General features: G+C 39.5%; 1 protein-coding gene across 4 annotated transcripts in view; it reads right to left on the bottom strand.

The window, feature by feature from the left end:
• Nucleotides 1–6,936: 6,936 nt before the first annotated feature.
• Nucleotides 6,937–19,294, bottom strand: part of LOC111869424 (trichoplein keratin filament-binding protein) — a 119,848-nt gene continuing 107,490 nt past the window's right edge. For 3 of the 4 annotated variants that reach the window (XM_033753424.1, XM_023860944.2, XM_023860945.2), the window contains exons 6-10: nt 17,694–17,933; nt 16,199–16,466; nt 11,615–11,758; nt 11,108–11,196; nt 6,937–8,628 (exon numbers count right to left, since the gene is read on the bottom strand). In XM_033753424.1, coding sequence (XP_033609315.1) covers nt 11,167–11,196; nt 11,615–11,758; nt 16,199–16,466; nt 17,694–17,933 — 682 coding nt within the window. In that variant the 3' untranslated portion in view covers nt 6,937–8,628; nt 11,108–11,166. The remainder of the gene's footprint in view (nt 8,629–11,107; nt 11,197–11,614; nt 11,759–16,198; nt 16,467–17,693; nt 17,934–19,294) is intronic. The other variant, XM_023860946.2, reaches the window with a different exon arrangement.

Below are 19,294 nucleotides of genomic sequence, written 5' to 3'. Positions count from 1 at the left end.
GGTAACTACCCTCCCACCAAATATTAACTCCATTACTGATGAATTTCTTTTCCTCTTCGGACTGAAAATGTAACATGTAGGGTGCGTCAGTCCGTCCTCAACTCCCCCCCCCCCCCCCAAGTTTCATAACCTTCTCCCTGAGTCCATACTGAAAGCTTATTTCCGATTAGCACTTACACAATTATAAGTGGCAATGAAAGTGCCGACGCTAAATTTGTGTTTTCAAATACGCCAATTCATGTTCTCCTTTGTTTATATAACGACGCCTGATAGAGTGCACAGGAGATGGTGTATTAAGTGTGACGATATCTACAGGACAGGACGAGCGTAATTATATTTTTTTTATTGCTAGTGGTGTGGGACTAAGTCCCTTGTACTGCGGCCACTTTTGGCCTATTGTACCAGCCCCATATGATAGGTGAGGGTGATTGTGGAGCAATTGGTGGAATGAAGATTGGCAGGAGAAACCGAAGTACTCGGAGAAAACCTGCCCAGCGCCACTTTGTACACCACAAATCCCACTTGACCAGACCCCAGGCCGCCGCGATGGAAAGCCAGCGACTAATAATTCTATTTACTCTTATGTTAGTTGCATGGATTCCTCTCTCCGCCATCAGGACTGAACCAAATCTGAGGCACACCTGGGGCCGGGGCCTCCAAAAAACAAAAATAAAATTAGGAGCTTATTGAGACATGTTTTCTCTCTAATATCACGAAAAGTTAGTTCGTATTTTTAGTTATTAAATGTTGTTGTTACTGTTAGGGGCCTCAATATTTTGCTTACCCCATGGCCCATATAATTGTAAATTCCGCCCTGGGCACACCAAAATGTCTTTCCAGTGAGTAAACAGAGCTATGTTCTCTTTATAAACAAAACCTGGAGTCATTCCTCAGTTCAGGCGGTTAATAACCGCCTTCCCGGATTCGATCCCACATCAGGTCATGTTGAATTTGTAGTGGACAAAGAGAAATTGGGGCAAGTATTCTCAAAGCACTTCGGTTTCGTCTGCCATTACTCGATCCACCTACCGCTCCATCTGCTCCCATCTCGACATTAACAGCACTGTTAAAGAGCAAGCAAGATCTTGCATTGGACCGATACAACTCCCGGAGGCACAGGCTCTCAATATTAAACTGCACTGAGATTCTTCAGTTGTTTCGTATGACCAAACATTGGGACGTAGGAAGAACCTCCCCATTATGAGTCCATTTCATGCACTTGATGAAAGCAGTGAATAAAAATTAGATGCAAAGTACATTCTAATCCATTATTATGTTTCATTCAAATATTTGGATTTACTTTTCCTACATTCACTCAATAAACTTACCGCTTTGTGTGGCTGTTCAGTACTGATGTTCGTTGGGAGGGTTAATCTAATTACGGTGTTCCAGTAAAGTTAGCCCTGGTAAAAGGTAACCCTATCGCTGTAACAAGCCGTGGAGGCCAATAGGGTTGTGAAACGTCGAGGCTCCCACATTTTGTCTAGACAATCGGCTCGCAGATGGCGATAAGGTTGTCAGTCTTACGCGCCGGCCACGCTTTACGCCAAGAAAGATTCCTGGTACTCCTTTCTGTTAGAGGTTGAGTCGACAGCAAGGCCATAGTGCGGCTGGAAGAATTAGGTCAGTTAAAAAAATCCAATGACCTCATCGGGAATTGAACCAGCGACCTTCCGGCTTGTAGCATAGTGCAACAGACTACGCTTTTAATTATTAACGACGCCGTGAACACGTATGGGGGAGTGGCGGTATAGCTCCATCATTCTTAACCTCGGCACTAGACGGGAGTGGTCAGCTTCACCCACCTGCTTCTTCACTCCCTGGTACCTATTGTATAGGAGACAGGGTAGGCCCCAGAGCGGGTCTGGACGTTATGGAGGAAAAAAAATCTTTTGTCCCTATCAGCAATAGAACCGGTACTTTTAGTATCTCTATTATAGCCCTATAATATAGAATGATGGGATAACTGCTTAGAATGCAATTAGAATGAAGCGACCTTGGCCTAATCCAGGCACTATACCATCATTTATCTGGAAGAACTGAGGGAAACAACCGAAAAATCGCAGTCACTGAATGCGATGTATCGACAGAGATTCGTAGCCGGCACCTCCCGATCCGTTACCGTTAGCTCAACCTGCTTGGCTAAATTCCTAGCATACCGTACAACATCCAACATTACTCAAAACTGAACGCAGCCACCGTATTTCTTTTGTTCGAGAATTCCCTGGCTCGGCGGATGTTTTTGTAGAGATGAATGCAGTGGAGACAGGAGAGGGCACATTGCGAAATACACGCGTGACTTCGCGGTGTCTGTAATGGTAAAAATCGCCGCAGAATCTCACAACGCGAGGGTGCTAGACAATAGATTACCGGTGAAGCAGAAACCTTATTCCTCTCCTTCATTTCACCCTCGAAAACCACCCCCGAGTTAAAATAGCTTCCACATGACTCAAAGTTCAAATAACTTACATGCGCAGAGCAAACATTATGTTAATACGACGAGTTAACGAAAATTGCTTAGGCTTGAGAAAATCTAGGGGATGTACGTCGCAGATAAATAGCCTGCACCTTGCACGTGCACTGTAGTAAGCAACTTGAGGCCCGTCTTGCCTTCTAGTGCAGTTCAGGGGCTAATTTCATACGCCGATATCTAAATATATTGACACTGTGAAACGTGTGGCAAATACTGAGTTTAAAAATGAATAACGTAAGCCGTAACAACATTCATTATCATGTTATTCGTATTCAGATATTACAAGCTATCCCTGTGACACGACGTCGAGGCTCCCACATTTTCTAGACAATCAGCTCACAGAAGGTGGTGAGGTTGTCAGCCTTGCACACCAACCGCCCTTTAACTCCCCAGGAAGATTCCTGGTACTCACTTCTCTTAGTGGCTAAGTCGATAACAGAACCAGAGTGCGGCTACAAGGATTTGGCAAACTGAAAAAATCCAGTGACCTCACAGGGAATCGAACCCGCGACCTTCCGGTTTGTAGCATAGTGCCACAACCAACTACGCTACAGAGTGCAGCATTCAGATATTACTACGAGTATATCTTCTGGTTCTGCGAGACTTATAATGGATGTTTATTCAATAAAATATACATTTATGGTCATCATTTGACTTGGGGACCGGACACCATTTTGTGCGATCTTCCATCATGCCAGCGCACATAACAGTAACTTGCCTTACGCGCAGTTACAATACGTAACTACTCACTATTTTTCATGAGTTACTTTAATGAAGTTTTCAGTAGCTAAACTATATGCCATAGCGTTGATGGATTGATGATGGCCGAATGATGAATTGGAAAGGATCTGAAAGGAGGCGGAAATGGTGGTCTAACCGAAGTAGTATCCCGCCAAGTTGCCTCGAAGGGCTGATTAGAATCACGAAATTTGTCTACCAGATACCCCTGCCAAGATTCGAACACAGGACTACCCAAATGAGTGTATAGTGTTACCACTACACCAACCTGCTCAGTTTCTCACTACTGATTCCAAAATGGTTTGCTGTATGTTCCTCAAAGTATGAATCTGTTGATGAGGAGCTTCATAACTTGTACTCTTTGTCAAGTATGATTAGAATGATCAAGTAAAGGATGAGATTGGTAGGGCATGTAGCACGAATGGATCACAGAGGAATGCATATAGGATATTGGTGGGAAAGTCAGAAGGAAAAGCTCAGAACTGTTAAGTAAGGAAATGCCCTCACAAATTGTTGGATTTGTGGCTGTCACAGAAGTGCCTGAAAAGGCATACTACAGTATATACATTCATGAATTATAATAAATACCAGCGGTACACAAGTTATGTATAATGTAGGTTATTGAGAAATTCATTTGAGAGCAGTTACTCCTGCTGATTCAATTGATTCAGCACAGAGTATCTTCAGTGCACTTTGTTTGGAAATATGTGGACTCCCATACAGTTCCCATATCCCATTCTCCACCAGCTAAGAGCCCCCTGATCCAGAAATCTTTTTAACGAATGTAAATTCTGTTTTGAGGGCTCTGTTATCCCATATAAGTCACGAAGCTGATCTATCACATCCAAGTGAGTTGAACAGCTGTCACTGAAGTTACAGCACAGGCAGAGGTGTGGGGGTATGCAGTTCACTTGGGTACAATGCTCAACACTGGTTTCAGTTGAACCACTCTCATATAGTCTCAGTAACCACCTTAGTTAGATATCAAGAGATGAAATAACAGAATCTTACCTTCTGTACTGTCTGATGACTTCAAGCTATTGCAGACTGCTACATCACTTGATCAGGAATAAGGAAGGAGTCTGGGAACACAAAAAGGACAGAAAATTACCAGGTGGGAAGAATTGGTAATCTGTTCAATATACTGATGCTGAAGTAAGGGTCAGGTTTAGGGCTGCGCCATAGCTCAAGTGGTTAGTCACTGGCTTCCCACTGTGGCGGCCTGGGTTTGATCCCGGGTCTGGTCAAGTGGGATTTGTGGTGGACAAAGTGGCCCCTGGGCAGGTTTTCTCCGAGTACTTCAGTTTCCCCTGCCAATCTTCATCCCACCAATTGATCCACAATCACCCTCACCTATCATCTGGGGCTGGTACAATAGGCCAGAAGTGGCCTCAGTACAAGGGACTTAGTCCCACCCCACTAGCATTAAAAAAAAAAGGGTCATGTTTACAGCTGTGGAGGCCATGGAGGAATCCAAATGTGGAGACCCCCATAAGTAACATCTAATTTAGATTATGACAATTTGTCTTGTTACTTCTTATAATAAGTAAAAATACAGACCAACTTTTCATGATTTTAGAGTAGTGAATGTCTTTGTAAAATCTGTGGATTATATCTGTTACACGGAGGCCCTAATGAGAATAATCACTCATCCTTCAATCCAGCACTAGTTGAGGTATGTGAGCTGGAGAGGACAACAGGGACATGCCCTGACATATGTAAATATACTGGAAACCCACAAAAAAACGAAAATGATGCAAGGAAAGGAAGAAGATACACACACACACACACCATCTCAAAACTAGATGGTTCTGTTCAAAGGCTAGAAGAAAAATACATTCATTGTCCAAGCTTTTCTTACAATAAACTGTACTGAAATGTTGGACCTCAGGTTTTCATACTGGTGACTAAGAACAGTACAGTCTTCCGGAATGCAATGTCATGTAGCCCAGTAGAAGCTCACTGACATTTCAGAAAAACACAGAGGCAGAACAAGCTCAGCTCAGCTTGCTGCTAGCTTCTTTCCTGTTGAAATGTTCTATCTTTTGGGATATAACATCTCCTTACTACCTGCTTCATGTTGGCTTTTTGCTTGGCTTATTGTTTGACCCTGAAGATGGAGGCAATATGTTCCTCTGAAACTTAGATCAACTTTCAATGAACTACACTGTGTTATAACTCAGAAGACAGAATTCTTCATAACCACCACTGTAAGAACAACAAATCCTACTTCTTGTTTCTTCTTTGACTCTGAAGATGGAGGTGTATGTTCCTTTAAAATGTCAGTGAACTTTTACCAGACTACACAGTGTCACACCCCAGGAGACAGTATTCTTTGTACTGAATTAGTTATTCATTTACAGTCCAGCCCTTGGGAACAAACTCTGAATTCGGCCAACAATGCCTTGAGTGCAAAAAATAAAAAATCACCGTCTTCAATTTCAGTACTGACATGAGTATCTCTTCAGGCCTTCTAAGTAATGATATTTCCTTTCGTTATTCTCATCCTTCACCTTTGAACCATACAGAAAGAAATTAGGTTGTCACACAAACGATGGCAGACGATGTCATATTTTCAGTGTCTGAAACTGAAGATTTCGCTTTAATTTATGATCATAGGTCAAAATGTATGGATTGTTTTCATGCAAAACTTTTCACTGTTTTTAAGTTTGTGATTACAACTGACAGTAGTTATTGTATGGACATGTTCATGCTATTAATATGCCACTATTTCCTCTATCAGTTTGGATCAGTTACTTTGCTATTTCAGCATTCTTGTGGATTGTACAACATTTTAGTCATCCACATGATACATGTCTTCTCCACCCTCCATAAACCTCTTAAACTCTTCAGAGTACAGTGCTCTTATCAAAACCTCTTTACCATAGACTACTTTCAGCATTCTTAACAATGAAAATTTTCCAGACTCACTGTAAAACACTGTTAATGTAACTATCCGAACATTATATGTACCATATAGAATAAAATTTTAAATAATTTCAACTGTTCAAACTCTTTGGTACAGGTTTCTCCTAGTTTGACACAGAATTAATGTTTAATTCATTAGCCTAAGAAGTTGTTCATTTTTATAATTATGACAGAATGAGCATTTAATAAGAGCCACCATAGAACAAAACAAACTAGAAAGAACACCTAAGAGTGACATACGTGTTTTCCATGACTATAAAACTTCCAGTGTTGTCACACAAACCAATCCAGTCCAGAATCATCTGGACTGGACCTCATAAAATGTCTGCTAATCAAAGGATGATATTCCACAAATAAAAACATCTGCTTTAACCCGCTGTGTCCTAACGAGTTTGACATATAGTAAAATGTAGCAATGAAAGTAGACATGGAATAGTTTAAACATTATAGTATACCCAGCTATAAAGAACATGGGCATCATAATATACTGTATATGCACCAGGAAAGTAGGCTTCATGAGACAAAAGTAATGAGTGGTGAGCTTATTAATATTTTTAAAACATACCTAAAATAACTTTCTATTTCAATCTGTAAGATAAATCCTTTTAATTAACGAACAGCACAAAAGGAAACTAAGGAAACATAAATATAGTACAACTTCAATAATAATTTATATTTCACTAGAAGGTATCAGATAATAATTATCTCATACATAATTATTTTCACAAGATAAAATATGTTGAAATATGTATCATATGAAATGATCTGGAAAATATAAAATTATCATTAAATATACATTAACAAATATGAAACCTGAAATTTAAAGGAAATAAAACAAGGCACATTGTTCTTATATTTAAACATATTGTGATGCGTTACCTTACGCCCATCACCGCGACAACCGCTATAATCAGAACGGACACTTCCACGACAACGAATACGTGGTAACTGTGGAGTTCCATCAGTGACAAATCACAGCAACGAATTGTTGTTGAGTAACAATGGATGAGGCGAGACACATTACCAGTGTAATCTATAAGGAATGTTCCCGAAGCAACAGATTGCCGAACATGTGAGATCGAACCTTGGCAAGGGGTGTCCTCTATTGAGTCCGAATGAACCTTATATAAAGGGCCTGGCCTCGAGCAAGTATTGTGATATTGCAAGTGATAATAATTGTAAGAGTGAGTGTTCAATAAAGATTCACTAAATCCGAGACCCACGTGAAGTTATTTGTCGCGGAACATAGCCAATATGCGACAATATCTTGTATCACACTAACTACAGATTTGTTAAAATAATTCAGATGTATCTGAATATCATTTTAATGATTCAAATCATGCAAACTTACATTTACTGAGATCAGTTTGAAATGTTCTAAGGAAGCAATGTTAGTGATACTGTAAAACTTACAAGCTCTAATAAAATTTAAAACTTTAAAATGGTGGTCAGAATACTAGAAAATCAAAGGCAGAGAGAACAAAACCTAATATCAGATCTGAGGTTAAACAGCAGTGATTATAAACAATATCATCTTCTTGGATGTGATGCCATGTAGTCTGGCAGTTCACCATTTCTCTGGAATGTCAATGAACTTCTATTGGATTACATGGCTTCACCTCACAGACAATAATACTCTTCAAAGATCAAAGTTTTTCTCAGACTCAGAATGCTGGTAGTTGTCTTTAGAGTATCAGAACTTCATACAACAGAGCAAACAACCAGTGTAATGTGTATTGCTGCTGCTGCATCTTGCCTTCAATGATGACTGAAGAGGAAAACAGGCTGACACTTTCATCACTCCTCTCAATGTTAATAAATGAAGCTCAAAGATACAACTTTCTTCAATGAATCTTTTACCAGCTCCTGCATGCTGCTTAACAAATACACTCTTTCCTTTCTGAAAACTCCTCTTTTGGACTTTCCCCATCATCTGAATTTATTAAAATCACTGCAGCTTGGGCACTGATATTCTGTCTTTGAGCAAAAAGAACAAAACAGAGAACCTATTCTGTTGGGTCCCATGGTACAGCTGCTCTCAAACCAAATTTGAAAAAAGTATAGTTAAATTATTATGTCCATCACATGACTGAAACACATGCCAGGAAAGGGCTTAAAATCAAACAGAGTAGGTTATTTTTCATATCCTAATCATCACAAAATTGGAAACAGAACAAACTTCAGAATTTCGGAGGCTTTAATAAACTTGGACAATGGATAAAGTCTAAAACAGTAGTTTTAAATGGGGTGTCACACCATCATAAAAAATGATTAACCTTAATTCAGACATTTTTTGTTACAAAACTGGCTTCATTTATATTTAGAGACACATCAGACCTTATATAAAAATCCTGTCTTCTATCTGTTCACAATTACCTGCACTAATGTGGCACTTGTATCCATGTATCCAGTAGATTGTCAATACACCAGTACACAATAAAAATTATTATATCACTTCATATCTTCGAGGCTGAATGGGCTGAAACAAACTGATGGTAAAAAATAACATAAATGTCATACAACAGGAGTAACATCCACATATATTAAACAAATTTATTGCAATGATACCTGTATTTGAGGTTCTGACATTAGTACCTATGAAAATCACTGTCTCTTCAGGTTTGATGCTGACAGTTTTGCAGGTAGGTACAAACGTTTGGAAGATGCTTCAAGGTTGAAGAGGGAGGCAGCACATTCTGCAGGAACAATTGTACCTGCCTATCAAACTATGATAATCTACAGTGACCACTGATGAAACGTGGGTACACTACTTCATTCCCGAGTCCCAGCAGTCATCACGCGAGTGGCGGCATACCAGTTCTCCCAAACTCAAGAAAGCACGGAGGAGCTGTTCGGCAGGAAAAGTGATGGCAACCTTCTTCTGGGACTGGCAGGGGGTTATCCATGTAGACTTTCTGACAGATGCCAGAACAGTCAATGCAGCTTATTACTCAGACCTCCTGGCAACAGACGTGAAGGAAAAGTTCCGATCCAAGCAGAAGACAGGTGGAAAGTGGGTAGCCTTCCTTCAAGACAATGCACAACCCATACGGCCAAAACAACAATGTAAACCCTCCAGAAATTGAAATGGAACCTTCTGACACATCCGCCGTACAGTCCCAATTTGGCCCCAAGTGATTTCTACCTGTTTGGAAGGCTCAAATCAGGCTTGCAAGGCATGCGGTTTGTGGACCACACCGTCATCCAGACTGTTCGGGAGTGAATACGCTGCCAACCACAAGCCTTTTTTTTAAAGGGGCATCAGAATGCTTTCAGAACGTTGGAAAAAATGTGTTGACTCCGGAGGGGAGTACGTTGAAGACTTACATGTGCAAGTAAGTGTTTGGCAATTATAGTTAAAAAAAAAAATCAGTCCTGGTCATATCTGAACCACCTTGTGCATAAGTCACACCCAAGAAGACAGTGATCTTCAAATGTAAAGCAATCAGAAATTTTGTTTTGTCTACCGTAAGTTTCAAGTGGCCTGTACCAACAGCAGTGATTTAGTTAAGATAGTAAGGTAAAACTGCTTTAAATGTAATTGGTGGGAAGTACCTTCACTTTATGTAGTATGCAGTGCATTGTCATACACAGTGTCCCACCTTGTTAAAAGAAAACATTACGAAGTACCAAGAGTATTTCATGTAAGACACTGCAGCCTTCTTGAAAACAAAACAACACAAGGAACTATGATTTATATATAGACACACTCTAAAATAACTTCAGAAATACCTTCCCTTAAATAACAGCATTAAAAGACAAAAGCATTGAATTAGGATTACTGAGAGTTTGGACTTTGTCCATTGCTCATGCTGTAAAGAGCACAGTGTTTCAGAAACTGTAACCTCTTCCATCTTCTGTGAAAAGGGTTGGAGGCATTTACTCTGTTGGATTCGCTAGAAAGAGCTAACCTCAGTTACTGGATTATGGTTAGCTCTTCCTAAAAGACCCAATGAAGTAGGTGCCTCCCACATCTCCATCTGAGGATGGTAACAGATCCAGTTCACAAAACGATTTCTTTCAAATGCCAGATGATGGACAGAAATAAAAAATTCAGTAATCCCAAGTGTTATACACCATCATCAGCATCCTTTAGAATTACTACAATCAATATTATTTATTCTGGAGGACACTGCAGTAACAAAATAATTCAGGCTTGTACCATGGCCTGCTGTATTATTAACTGAAATTCAGCAACAGATAATTCTGCAGACAATCTTTAAACACTCATTTATCAGCAGTATATGAAGGACACCAATCACTGTTTCAACCCACAGCCTATACTGTGACAGATTGGGCCATTTGTAGGAAACAAACAGGTAAACACATTCCAAAGCATTCAAGAACAGACACCCATTGCTATGCGATGGTTTTAGTGATTCACTGCATGCAGTGTAACTTTAACAGTTGAAAACCGATATCTATGGCAATGAATTGTTCAAAGCACAGTAACGGCTAAGAACGCAATAAATGTAACTTGAAAGAGGTAACTCCTACACAGTTTGCTGAAACATTATAACAGGGGGGCAATTTGTCGGATGAAAGAAGAACCAAGAAAGGATTCATTGAGTAAGGGGTTCCAGTGAGATCCAAACAGAAGTCAGAAAAAGAAGTGAAGTCTTTATTTTATGTGGTGTAGTTACAGCAACCTTCAGAGTGTCATAACACTTCATAGTTACAAAGTGTTATAGTTACAGTAAGACTGAAAGTGTTATAATCAATTATAGTTCCTCCTGGCAAATATCCAATAAATAAACTCACTAATCCAAATCCATGTCTAAAGTTCCTAATAAATGTGAAAATATGAAGGACAATGATCAATGTTTCAACCCACAGATTCACCTACAGGCTACAGAACAGTTTGCTATTCACTGTGTGGGTGAAATATATTACATTTATTCTTATACTGTATGTATTTAGATGTAATAAGGCACATGCTCTATGAAGCGTCTGCTGTCAGGTACTTACCTATCAGATTTCTTCCCTTCTGATGAGACTTATATGCACTGTTTAATGCTTCATAAATATCACCATAATGTTCTTCTACGAGCAACATTCTGAAAAGAAAGCATCAATAGTTATGTTAGGAATCACTAAGTTAAGCATCATCCACATCAACATTAAGATTAAACTGTAAAATGTTCTGCTATGGGTCACTCTTATGAAATAAAATTTTCTGTTCATGTTTGCCCATACTGGGATATAATGTACCTACATTTCTTCTGCAAGATGATGGTGCAAACAATTCACACATTACTCATTTGGACAACAGTTTTATATTTGCTTTAAGCGTAAATCTTTATATCTAAGGAAACACAGACGATAAAATTGAATCCATCCATAAATACCAAAGAGCACATTCTCAATAATATAGGAACCACTGTGTTTATCATCTCACAATAAGAGTGTCTTTGTCTTGGGTAAAAATTTAGTTTACTTGAAACATAAGTAATTATCAATGTTAAATGAACTGACCAATGGATTGTAACCAGTTGCCTCCATCTTTCTCAGCTCCTGCAAAAGTTTTTGTTCCTCCAATTTTGCTTCCTCTTTCTTCTTCTCTGCTTCCAACTCAGCAATCCTTGCTTCAGCCATTTGCTGCTGATGTTTAGCAGCAACCTGCATAAACAAGGGGATTAAGATAGAAAAACTTACATTCCAATAAACTGGAAAACAATGCATGGAACATGAAATATGTAAAGACTCAAAATTCAGGCTGTATAACAACAGTCTGGGAAACAACAAACATAATACATGTTTCTAAAGTTTGAAAACTATGAAGAATAAACTGCATAAGCATCTGTGCCCTGCATTATAAACATAAACATAAAATACATCTATTACAGCAGCTTAACCTATAAATATAAACTAGCTCCATGCTAGTTGTCACAGTTGAAGTGACTGAAGAGATATTCTCACAGAATTATCAACCATAACTGCATACCATTATGAAAACATAAAATATTTCACTGAAATTCATAACTACACTACATTTATAACTCACCTCAAATTAGTGACAAGATAAAGAAAATGTGGATCTATACATCCACTCCCCCCCTTACACATTCATGGCATATTGCTTAATTAGTTAAGCACAGGGACAGTTTTACTTTTTACACTACATTTATAACCTTTCACAATACAAAATGTTACTTAGTTATTTCAAACTTAACAACATACAATCACAACTTAGTGCCATGTTACTGTTTATCACTTGTGAACAAAATCATTTTTAAAAATTTTAATTTTTTTGTAATTCATTTCATATGCATTTAATACTACCAGAATCCTCTAATCCAGTGTTAGATGTATGCATGATTGGTATTTTTTTAACAGTGTAATATTTTATTCCAAATTTGTTAAAAGTTCACAATTTATCTCACAGCCAAATTTCATTTGTCCGAAGAGAACACTTCACACACACTACTATCATGAAGTTTGCACACCTAATCTAATGCGTTCATTCAATCCTCTACTTAGTATATCCCACAATACAACACAATTTAAAAAGGTAGATGCACATTTAACACCTGGCTTGCCTCAGTTCTCACATATCTCTATGGTTAATACACTTGAATTATGGAACTCAAAAACAAATCCATACTTCGTATTACCGATACAATTTGGTCAACAACTTGCAAGCATTATTCCCTATTTCAATGCTTTTCCACAAGTTATTACTCTTGAACTCTGGACCTGGATGCATACAAGCTCGCAGTACCAGGCTTTTTCACCCTACTTTCTTCATTTCGCAGAACAGCAGGAAGCTTATCAGATCACCTTGCAGTCTGTGTGTCTGTGCCTGTCATTTTCTGTAAATAACTTCTAGGCAGACCTCACAGTAAAAAACACCTCCAACAGTTGGGTGAGTTATTTTGTATGCTGTCCATGTCATATCAAATGAAATTAGGTAATCAGTTCTTCCCATAAGTACCTCTAAATTTTACCTTAATTCATTAATTTTATCAGCAGCACTATAGCATTTCTTGTCTCTGTAAGAATCAGGCCAGGGAAACTGACATACTGACTGCTCAGCTACTGTAAAAAAACTGTGCTTCCAAATACGCATTGCCATGGAAGAAAGAGAAATAATATGGCTCTTGGCAGTGTCAGGTTGTGTAGCTGCAATTCTGCATGATGTGACTTCTAGATCAGGATTCACCATGGAACTTCATGTACCATTTATCATGCCTAGTTAAAGAAATATTGTGAGAGATAACTCTCCTTGGCACCCCTACCAGAAAGACAGTTTATCATAGTCACTTACCCCTGCAACTAAACATTACAGGGATTCTAGCAACAACTGAAAAGCAATAAATTTGTATAAAATTCTAGAATCCAACTCTGAACGCTGCTGCTGCACGCACCTTCCCATGTCTCAATAATCACAGACACTTCAACACTTTTAAGCATTAAGCTTAATTTATCATTCCACCTTGACTGTGCTGGATGATTCCTACATGACTGTGAAGAAACAAATGGTCCTGTCTCTCTAAATGTAAGACTTAAGTACTTTTTCTCCAAGTCACTGAAAACTATTTGCAAAGAACTCAAGAACCTTCAAAAGATAACATATATTATTCTTTTCACTGTCATGACACAACAGTGTTGTAAATGGTTAAAAGTCTTTCCCAATGGCACCGAGATGTAGTCATGCAAAAAATTGGTTTATATACTGTAATGTGGATGGCACAACAGGAAGTAAGGGTCACGTGAACTCTGCGTTTCAGCGAGTGATGTCACATACCCCCACTCCTTCCATCACTATGTAACGCTCAGTGAACACTCCTCACCGATAGGCTGTGACACCATGAAACAGGCGACTCCATGCAGAGACTACTGCTAGGCAATTGGCAGCATTGCCCAGCAACGCCTCTGTAAACACAGCGATTACGCAACAGGGAAGGGAGGTGCATTTTCCATTTTCAACTTCTGTTGATGTCTAGCAGTGACCGCTCTACACCACGAATAATATCCTCTCTTGTGTTGTAATGTGTGATTTTGGCAAAGAGATCATAATCATACGGACTCATACTGGGTGAGTATGGTGGATGTTGCAATATCTCCCATCGCCAGCAGTGAAGGAGATCCTTGACAGCATCAGCAGTATAAGCCCTTGCATTCCCATAAAGGATGATGGGATTTGTTGCCCACAAGCGTCATCGCTTTCTCCCAAGTGCTGGACGAAGATGATTATGCAGGAAACTGCAGTAGTAGGCAGCGTTTACTGTCTGTTGTTGAGGTACAGTGTGGTGCAGTATCACTCCACCAATGTCATATGCCACAATGAACATTGCCTTCACATTACTCTGTGTAGGGCGCACTTTCTTTGGATAAGGAGAGCCAGGATGCTTCCATTCATTTGATTGTCGCTTCAAGCGCAGTTCGTATGAGCAAGCCTAAGTTTCGTCTAGAGTGACAAACATTCCAAGGAAGTCGTCACCTTCCTTCTGGTACCAGTCCAACAAGTCCTGTGCAATTGCATAATGTTGCCATCGTTGCACCTCGGACATTGTATGGGGTACTCAATGCACTGCAATTTTGCGGTATCCAAGAATATCGTGCAGAATGTGGAGCACGGTTTTGTGACATACACCTACCACAGCAGCTAATTCCGGCACAACCCATCGACGATCAACATCCAGCAAAGAAGCAAGAAGCTGAATTGTGTGGCTATCAACATGGGATCATCCTGAACGATGGCTGTCCAGAATGGCATCCCTCCCTTCATGGAACAATTTCACCCATTGTGCCACTATGCAGTATGGCAAAGCAGCATCACCACATGCTTCTCGCAGTCCCTGATAACAGTTTTGTGCACTATGACCTTGTGCATCTTCAATTTTTATCCAGGACTGTTCTTGTTTCATAAATATGTGGTTGGGGTGCTTGAACTGGGCTCCTGCACTTCAAGTTGATGCAGAATGCAACTCAATGAAACACAACTAGAGCCACTCACTGCACTACTTCAACTGAACTTCTGCTATCAGCTACAGATGGCGCTAGTGCCACCTGATGCACATCTTTCATGTTACAGAACTGTTGCAACTACTTTTTATCCAACCCTTGTAGTTATTTTATAAATCTGAAAGTTGTTATGTACAGGTATAGGTATATGTATAGGTATGAGGGGAAAATATAAATTATGAGTATTTAAAAACAGAGACCTCAAGTTTCTGTTTGGATCTAAGAAACATTTAGGAGATTACATAACAAGAAATCCTGCGATTTACATAGCTCAAAAGCTACTGCTATAAATAATAAAATCTAGGAGACTCTGATGGGCTTGGCATGTATCCAGGATGGCAGAGCCAAAGACTGCATACCAAACTTTGGTGGAGAAACATCTTGGAAAATTTCAACTTGTTAAGACCAAGAAAATAACATAACATAAAGATGGATCTTGGGGAAGTAGGTTGTGAAGATGGGACATAGATCAAACGTCAACAGGATCATGTCCAATGGTGGGCTTTTGTATTTTAAATGCTGAACTTCCAGTTGGTTATGTAGGATTTGAGGTTCTCACAGAGGTGGTTATGAAAAGTACCATCTTCTGGGACATAACCCTGTGTAGTCTGTAGAAAGTCAACCAACATTTCAGAGGTACACATCATCTCCATCTTGGCTTGTCAACTGCTTCCACACTTGTATTTTGCTTGGCTTATTTGACCCTGAAGATGGAGGCGATATGTTCCTCCGAAATATCAGTTGACTTTCAACAGACTACACAGCATTATATCTCAGAAGATATTACTCTTCAGCCAGTTAGTTAGTTGATTAGTTCAAATTGTGAGGTTATATGCAGCTGTAAGATGTATTTGAATGATGAACTGGAAGGAGGGATCAGTTATGGTGTAATAATCAATTCCAGCATTTGGTTGTGCATACATAACCTTGCTTAGATTATCAAGTCTGAATTCATTTTGAAGATGTCACTACTGTCCCAGCTGACATAGTGCACTCAGGCGAGTGATCAAAATATTTAAAGGACTGCTAAAATGTGTAATGGGGTGTAAAACAAAGAGAGGCTGAAGATCACCATTACTACGAAGAATGTACCTGAATATCTATCTCTTTCTTGAATGATTCCTTCATTTGTTTAACTGCTGCCCTCTCTTCCTTTAGCTCTGCATTAGCTTGCTCAACACGGGCAACAAGCTCCTCCCTACTCTTGACTAGATCCCGCTGTTCGGCAAGGTTTGCCTCAAGTTTCTCCTCCAACTGGCGCTGCAGAACGGTAAGCACCTCTGTCATCAGCCGTTCCCTGGCCTCACGTTCAAGATTCCATTTCTCTTCCTGCTGTGACCACATCCGCTGTGCCTCTTCACTGTCAAAAATCACATTACCAACATCAGTAACACAAAAAGCCCAATCAGTTGCCTCCACATCAATAATAATTAATTCAGAAACNTATTACTGCCACTTGAAGGCTTATTGAGACATACATTAATTTCAAGATGTTGATAATTATCAACATCTTGAAATTAATGTATGCTGTGAACATCATGTGACTGATTGATAAATTATAATTTATCAATCAGTCACATGATGTTCACAGCATACATTAATTTCAAGATGTTGATAATTATCAACATCTTGAAATTAATGTATGTCTCAATAAGCCTTCAAGTGGCAGTAATAAGCCCAGCTAAAAAGAACAGTGAAAGACACTACAGCGTATTCCACAAGCATAACTCACTAACCCTATAACTCCTTTCAATCAATATTTATCATCCAGAAAAGGAGGATTTCACATCTCTGAATACTACAGACAGATCAGTAATTTTATCTTTTGACAACACGGGATCTTAAATTTCCTCCAGTTACTATGGTTGGTAGTCGTAATTTAATTCAGGGTCAATTGCATTATTACTGAAAAAATGCAAAGTTTGAACACCTGGATCATGTGCACACACTGCTGTAATAATATAATGCACAGACACCACAAGTTAAACACACCACACGCAGTAGATACTGTCCAACATAATTGTGCTGTAAGGGAAGACGCACGCTCCGAGCATTCATAAGCATTCCACATTCTCGCATAATTCACTTCTGTAAAAAAAAGATCACTCTATTAATCTTAACTGAAATTAAAGATATAATTGTCCTTGTGTTTAAAGAAGCAACATAATATGAACATGTGTGAGGGAGTGAAGCTATAGCTCCACACATTCTCAACCACAGCACTAGATGACAGTAAGTGGTTAGCTTCATGCCCTGGCCACTTTAACCCAATGGAAAAGGCCCCTGTTCTCCAGTGGATAGGAGGCTGGGTGGGTCCCAGAGCTACTCTAGATGCTTCGGGGAAGCAAAAAATTTCTTTCCCCTGCCTAAAATAGAACCCTGGTTCCTCAGTCACCTAGCCCATAGTCTAATCATTATGCCAGATGTGCTATCCTGGATCCTCTAAACATATGTACAAAACAACATATTTAATTCATTAACACTTACAAACCACTACTATGACTTTTTCAGTCTGGTAGATACAGAACATGATAAACAGGTTCTAATTGGATAAGCTAACTATCTTAGTAGTTGAAACGGCCCTTACTGAAACAGAAATGCCATATGCTTCTCACGCTCCTTCTCAACACGTGCCTGCTCTGCAAGAGCTTCACGTGCATAGAGCATCTCCCTGCGTGCAGCTTCTCGTTGCTCGCTGACTCTTGTTTTCTCCTCCAGTTCAATGGACATAAGTTTCTCTAGCAAACGCATATCTTCTGCCAGTTGCTCCTGCACTTCCTTGGCACGACGACGGAGTTTCAACTGGTACTGGCGCTGCAAGAATGACCTACAAGAAGCATTTCTCTATTAATAATGTATCACCATTCCAAATGTGTCTGAGATATACATTTTATGAATTGCTGCCTGTTTTACTGATTAATCCCTGAGTGAATTAATAACACTGTCAAATACAATGGGAAGATTATTGCGAATGATGAGTAAGTAAGTACAAGGTCTGACAATGAAGTTCTCAAACTTGCCACTGTGTGCTTGCCATGGCAGCAATGGTCACAAACCTCGGTATGGTTTGATGATGTTGGCAAATCAGCATTTGACAGCTGTGTTGTTACTGGTCTATGGAAGTCTCTTTCTGAGTGGCGTCTATTATTGTCTGAGTGTATTTCGGTGAGCCGTCACGAGAATGTTGGAGCTTGAATCAGAGCAACAAACAAACATTAAATTTCTTGTTAAACTTGGCAAGAGTGGAAGTGAAATTAGAGAAATGTTAATGCAAGTTTACGGGGATAATGCTATGAAGAAAACAGCACTTTAAAAGCAGGTGACATGTTTTCCTAAAGGACGATAAAGCGTCACTGACGAAGAGAGATCAGAACAGCCAGCAATGAGCAGAACTGCAGAAAACATTGCAAAAGTTCATCAAATTCTATGTGAAAATCATCGGCTTACTGTCAGAAGCATAGCAGAGTAAGCAAACATTGAAAGAGAAACAGTTGGGAAAATCTTAACTAAGATCTTGATCTGAGGAAGGTGTGTGCAAAAATGGTCACAAAGGAGTTCACTGAAGAACACTGTCTCTGAGGGAGTTTATAGCTAGGAAACAAATGACTGTGTGGAACACCCTTCCTGTTCACCGGATCTAGCCCTCAATGACTTTTTTTCTATTCCCAAAGATAAAGGAAATATTGAAAGGAAGGCATTTTGATGACACTGATGACATCAGGAGTAATATGACAGCAGCTCTGAAAGCCATTTCACAAAGCCAGTTCCAAAATTTGTTTTGAAGAGTGGACCAGGTACTGACATCAGTGCATAGCTTCCCAATGGGAACACACTGAAGGCAACCACAGTGATATTCAGCAATGAGGTATGTAGAACTTTTACCACGAGTTCACGAGCTTTACTGTCAGATCACGTATTAGGAAAAAGGTGGTAATGGTCTGTATGAAAGAACAGTCCTGGCTTTCAACCAAAGATACTGAGAAAAATCACAAAAACCTCAGTCAAGATGGCCAATAGCCCAGACAAGATGCAAACCAACTACCTCTTAAATACATGGTGCAATCCAAAAGTTCCCGAAATATATTAATAAAAACTATTACATCTTACCTAGATCTTATTCTGCACCATCACCTTCAAAGTAGTCCCCTTGGGAGCGCATATACCGATCCCAGCGTTTCTGCCACTTTT

This window comes from Cryptotermes secundus, unplaced genomic scaffold, assembly GCF_002891405.2.
Source record: "Cryptotermes secundus unplaced genomic scaffold, Csec_1.0 scaffold813, whole genome shotgun sequence".
Taxonomy (NCBI): domain Eukaryota; kingdom Metazoa; phylum Arthropoda; class Insecta; order Blattodea; family Kalotermitidae; genus Cryptotermes; species Cryptotermes secundus.
The sequence above is the reverse complement of the archived record's forward strand: the minus strand, read 5'-3'. Positions and strand labels throughout refer to the sequence as shown.